General features: G+C 50.5%; 1 protein-coding gene across 6 annotated transcripts in view; it reads right to left on the minus strand.

Moving 5' to 3' along the window:
* Nucleotides 1-3,050, minus strand: part of Rps6ka3 (ribosomal protein S6 kinase A3) — a 118,065-nt gene extending 115,015 nt beyond the window's left edge. For 2 of the 6 annotated variants that reach the window (XM_008835727.3, XM_017798852.2), the window contains exon 1: nt 2,546-2,941. In XM_008835727.3, the coding sequence (XP_008833949.1) occupies nt 2,546-2,614 (69 nt within the window). In that variant the 5' untranslated portion in view covers nt 2,615-2,941. Of the gene's footprint in view, nt 1-2,545; nt 2,942-2,997 lie in introns of those variants that run through there. The other 4 variants (XM_008835725.3, XM_008835722.3, XM_017798853.2 and 1 more) reach the window with 3 other exon arrangements.
* Between the last annotated feature and the right edge of the window lie 3,066 nt (nt 3,051-6,116).

Below are 6,116 nucleotides of genomic sequence, written 5' to 3' on the forward strand. Positions count from 1 at the left end.
TAGGAAAAATTTGGATATATTTGGGGGAGGAAATAGTTTAGAAACCCTGATGTTACTCTGGTATAACACAATTCTCCCTGATGTGAATCTACTGGGGAGGAGATGGCATAATACTGGGTATCAATTTTAGACCTCTGAGTGAAAACTCTCACCTCTTCTCCTACTGCTTTCAGTATTTCCAAAACATCCCAAACAATCTTATTCATCTATATAGCCACTTCCCAGATGGCATCCTCCCATAGCCTCTCCCCCCTTTTACTCTGTTTTTCCTGCTACTGTCCACTGTGTTGTCAACACCCCCAGCCGTTCCCCATTACTTGTCCATCTGGTGAATCTAGTCAGCCTGTCTAGAGGTCTTTGTTTTAGGATGGTCAGCTGTTCCTTATCTAGTGGCAATCAGGTGTCAGTATTCCTTTAGATATGATTTGCGGGGCTGGGGAGATGGCTCAGCAGTTAAGAGCACTGACTACTCTTGCAGAGGACCTGAGTTCAATTCCCAGCACCCACATGGTGGCTACAAGCTGTCCTTAACTCCAGTTCCAGGGGAATATGAAGCCCTCTTCTCACGTCCACGGCATTGCACGACACGTGCACTCACATACATGCAGGCAATACACTCGTACACATAAAATAAAAATAATTAAATATTTTTTTTAAAAAAAGCCTTAACCCACTGAGCCCTCTTATCAGCCCAGAGTATGCTTTCTTCAAGTGAAACGATAAAATTCTCAGCTTTAATTTAAAAAAAAAAAAAAAAGTCAGGTTCATGGAAAATTCTATTTCTTTTAAAAGTTCAGAACTTTGAGAACCTTTTTTAAACCAACCTTTTAGCTGTATTTTTAATGTCATGTTTTCTGAAGAAAAATGAAGCTCCCTTGGCATACTGTTTTTCACACTATCCATTCAAAGGACGATTAAATATTCTAAATTTAACTTTGCTATTAAAGATTCATAGTATTAGATTGGGTCTCAATTTTAAACGAAATTCTTGTAATTTTGCCAGTTTTAAAATCAAGATTTCCTTTTTTACACTGGTCTTTCCTTTTTTTAAAGATTAAGGGAATATTCAAGAGCAGCATTCATATTTTAAAAGCTTTAACCAGGAGCGAAAATATTAAGCATCAAATCATAAGCTCTATTACAACTGCCTGCAATTGGGAAGAACAAGTGAATATTTTCATAAAACAGTGGAAATGACTGGGGGAAAATCTGGAGGAAAAAAACCCCGATTTGAATGGATTCCCCTCCCCCCTCGATCATCCCAGAGAATGTAAGTGTCCCGCATATCAGACCAAACTGAGCTGGAGTTTTACTGACGTAACCAGTAACCCTATCCACCTCTCACACAGCAGAGGCCGGCGGGGCAGTGGCTGCCGCCAAGTACACCACTCAGCAGAGCCTGCCGCATTCTACCCCCGCGTTTCAGTCATGCTTTCCAGAAATGGGGTCACTCGCTCAGTAACTATTACGCACACGCACCTATCATCCTGTAATCCCCCAAAGTCCGCTGTGAGGATGGAAGGCAGTGAAAAGTCAAGAAAGAAGAATCACAGACGCGCCACCATCAGGAACTGATTTTGCTCTAGGGAGACGAGCGCTGATACCCTGGAATGGATCTCGTCTGCATTATGTTCTAAGATTCCGAGTTGATTATGGGACAGGGACACTTGCTCCAAGCTCGCGGCTGTGATGTGTCCGCGGAAGCTGTTTTGCCCCGTTTGGGTACGCTGTTTGGTTTCGGGTTTTTGTGGATTTTTTTTTTTTTTTTTGACACTCGGGCGGGTGTCTCAGGGACCGTCACCAGAACCCTGGCAAAGAGAATGAAAATCGGAATGCCTTTTACGGAGCCGGCCGATCTCCTTAAATATCATCTCCACCGCCAGGAAACTCAAGTTAAAGTCGGGGTCCTCAAGCTCTGCGATCGCAGAAAAGAGGGAGTCAAGGGTGGGGGACCCCAGGCGTCCAGATTTTCCTTTGCAGCAGCAGAAACCGCTGCGGCAGATGGGGGGTGTCCTCCGTCCTGGGCCCCTTACTCCAAATCCTCACACCCGCAACCCTGGCCCGCGTGTGCCCGTCTCCCCGCAGCCAACCCCCCTCCCTCCGCCCGACTCCAGTGAGCCCAACCCATGACGCCAAAGTCACCAAGGTTTGCGGGGAAGCCCCGAAGCCGGCAGGGCCAAACTTCCCAACTCCCCGCCGGCTCCTGCTCCGCCTCCTGCTTCCCCCACGCAAAGTTGATTAAAACGGGCTTCTTGCAAAAGCCTCCGCGCCCACTCCAAACCCCACGCGCCGGGCACCACACCGGCAGACCACCACCCCCCAAAGGCAGGAAGGGAGGTGCGGGTACCCGTGCGGGAGCGGGAGGGAGTATTAGACAGACCAGCAAACAGACCCAGCCCAACGACCCGAAGCGGAGTCCCGCACCCGGGTGGACGATGTGAGCGGGAGGAGGTGGGAGAACCGGCAGCTCAGGGGAAGAGAACTACCCGGGGAGGGGGGGGTGCGGGAAAGGGGCGCGCCTGTCCCGCCGCCCCGCTGCACTCACCTCAGCGCTGTCGGACGGGCTCTCCACAGCCATCTTCTGCCACGGGTCCGCCAGCTGCGCCAGCGGCATCTTCCCCCCCTCCCGGCCCGCCGCCTTCACCGCCTCCTCCCTCCCCACCCGCTCTGCGGCCGGCTCCGCTCCTTCGCCGCCCAAGCCCCCTCGGCAGCAGCGGCGAGAAGCAGAACGGCGGCGGCCCGGGACAGCGAGCTCAATGCCGACACTGACCGCCCGAACGCCCAGCCTGGACACAGCCACCCGCGCGCCTGAGCTACAGCCTCGCGCCACCGCCAGGCACCAGGGCTCGCCCCTTTCTTCCTCTCCTCCTTCCGCCGCCGGGACTACGGCTCCGCCCCCCCCTCCCCTCCCTGCCGGTTCCCGCGCCCGCTCCCAGCAGAACAGCGACCGCCGCGCGCTCCCCCACTTCCGCTCACAACATGGCGCCTAAGCGATACCTGTCTCTCAGAGCGAGGCTGGGAAGCCGCCACCACCACCGCGCGCACCCAGGGGGCGGGGCCGGCACAGGACACGCCCCCGGGCCACAGCGCTCCGCCCCTCCCCTCTCCCACCCCACACCCCTCTGTCCTCCTTGGCCCCAGCCTCAGCTTCTGGGCCTCGCCTACTTTCAGGAAGGGCGAGCCCAAGAGATTTGGGGGGCGTCGGCAGGAGATGGGGGAAAGCAATGGGAAACGCAGGAGGGGCGAAGGCTCCTTGGGAATGAGGGAGCCCGTGGTCCCCGTTCAGATGGGGACGAAGATAGGCAAGGCGCTGGAGGCGCAGTCCCGTGCCAATGGCCTGGGGCGGAGGCGCGAGATGTCTTTTCGGTTTTTCTCCTCCAGGGGTGCGCGTGGGAGCTCTTAGTCTATGCAAACATCCCCTAATGGCCCAAGACGCTCCCTCTCCTGGGTCAGGTGCAGGATATTCACCTGACTCCCTTCTGTACAGATGGGCACTCCAGAGGCTTCGTGCCTAGGAGCTGCGTGAAGGTTTGGCTTCCAGATCGAGTCCAGACTCTCCAAGTTAAAATGTTAATACTTAGGGTAGTATGTTTCATCCTCCATGAGTCGTCCTCCTTCCTCGCGGCACCAATAACCCTTCCCAAGTGCGCAGAGCCCTAAGCTTCAGCCCAGACTGGCACCCCCCACCCACCCTCGATAGCCAAAGCTTCAAGGAAGAGAAAACAGAGGTTCCTTAAGGTTGCCCTTCTTGGCAGAGATTAGGGAGTTAGTAAAAATATCTTGTAGGCAGGAGCGCGGGGTTCCTGCTCCTCCGTTGACTTTAAATAAAAGATTAGATTTTTTTTTTTTAAATCATGCTGGTCGTAGGCGGAGGAGGAGAAAGGAAGGGAGGGGAGGGGTTCTGACTCCTCCTCCTGCCCAAGATGAGGAAGCCCTGAGCCTGAGTTAAGGGAACCCAGTCCTCAGTAGGCATCCAAGAGGCAGAATCCTCGGAGAGTTTGAGAATAGAGGCCTAGGCGCCAGGAGTGGGTCCAGGGAAGGTTCAGTCCTGCGTTCACCAAGCCAGTTGCTTAGGCGCGCTGAGTTTGTCTGAGCAGAAATGTATAAAAGTCGCCTGGCTGAGTGGAAAGCTACTGCAGCCCCTGGCTAATCGCCCTGCAAAGGGAAGAGAAGAGGAAAGAAAAAAAAAAAAAAAAAAAAAAAAGCAAAGCGAATTCTGACGGCCGGCGAGTCTTTTCATTTCTTGAGGCCTGGAGGACGCATCCCTACCCTCCCACACTTGGCTACCAGGGCGCGTCTTCCCCGCCTCCCACGCCACCCCCCTCCGCCGCACTGGGCTCTTCAAGCACGCCTTTTAACAATTTCCTTTAATCATCCCGGGGATCCAGACACGTGGGGAGTCCTAGCCTTCCTCCCTATCAGGTGCGAGTTTAAGATCAGAGACCCACGCCCAGCTGGCCAGGTCTGGGCCGGCTGCACTAGGTTTCTCGCTGGGCCTAAAAGGGACAGGTGTTGGGCTCCTTTTGCTGCCTTCTTCAGCGTGCCCCCTTCACACAGGCTCCAGGCCTCGGACCCTCTTGGCCATCTGATGGGGTTCCAACTGTTTAGGGAAGGCTGCTGGCAATTCTTGCTGCTAGCCCTGTCCTTCAGTCTCAGACTCAGAGACAGACAGCTCCTGTAGCAACAGCTAAGTAGACTCAGAGTGGTCTGTGCTAGGAGGCCACAGGGAGCCACTTGTTACTAACTTCAATATGTTTGATTCAGGGGCTCGAAGTCCAACCTAGGATGTAACTCAACTTCTTTGGTAACACCTTCTTGAGGAAAAAAGAAACGTGCTTACAGAAGTTTCTGGATAAGGAATCATGTATTATTTTGCTTTTATGCACAGAATGTCTAATTTATTTTTCGTTTACACTGCTAAGACTCTGTTACTACTCCTTAAAGCAAAAGGAGTTCATCAATTTTGTTGGTTTAAGGTAAATTAGCTCCCCAGTGGATTAATTATTCCACTTAACATTCTTGCTATCATAAAAACATGCATAGTTGGAGAGACAGTTACATGTCTAAGTACTTTCCAGCACTAATTACTCCACACAAGTATAAAATGGCTTTTCTTAAAAAAAAAAAAAATAAAGCATACTGTCCCTTTCCTTTATATCCTCAGCCTATTTATTTATTTATTTTTGTTTTGAGGCAGGGTCTCACTGTTGCCCAGTTAAGTTTAGATTTTAGGATTTTCTTGCCTCACCTTACCAAGTAGCTGGCATTACAGGCCAGCACCACAAGGCCCCCTCTGGATTAACTTTTACAGCAAGGTTAGCTGATATGTAAAAATCATGTGAGCAATGGTCACAATTGTGGGAATCGGACATTCAAATGACTGCTAATAATGCACAGATATGTTGCACAAAGGATCAACTTAAAACTGTGAATTGATTTAGAAAAATATAGTTCTGATATTTTTCTTTGCCTCCAAAGAAAAGAAAATGGTAGGGCACGAAGTGTGGGAGGATGTTGAAAAGCTCTCTTTTTTAAAAGTACTTTTTTATAGTTTTAAAAAATATTTTATTTATTATTTTTATTTCATATGTATGCATGTATGTGTCTGCACCCGTGCCATGCAATGCCGTGGAGGTCAGAGGAGGGCTTCGGATTCCTCCAGAACTGGAGTTAAGGACGGGTCATAGCTGCCATGTGGGTGTTGGGAATCGAACCCGGGTCCTCTGCAAGAGCAGTCAGTGCTCTTAACCACTGAGCCATCTCTCCACCCCCGAGATTTTATTTCACTCCAGTCAGTATGCCTATCAATAAGAAAATAAATAAGAAGAAATGTTAGCAGGGATAAAGAGTAACGGGAAGGCTTCACACTGCTAAGTAAGAATATAAGTTAGTTCAGCCTCTATGGAAAGGAACATGGAGGATTAAAAAAAAAAAAAACTGAACTAGAATTTCCATGTGACCCAGGGATACCACTCCTGCGTATTTGTCCAAAGGACTCTCAGTAAACATATCACAGAGATATTTACACATCCATGTTTACTGCTGCAATAAATACAGTATCACACACATGCACACGCACGCATGCACACACACACACACACACACACACACACACA

Source organism: Nannospalax galili, unplaced genomic scaffold (genome assembly GCF_000622305.1).
Source record: "Nannospalax galili isolate Female #2095 unplaced genomic scaffold, S.galili_v1.0 scaffold217, whole genome shotgun sequence".
Classification (NCBI taxonomy): domain Eukaryota; kingdom Metazoa; phylum Chordata; class Mammalia; order Rodentia; family Spalacidae; genus Nannospalax; species Nannospalax galili.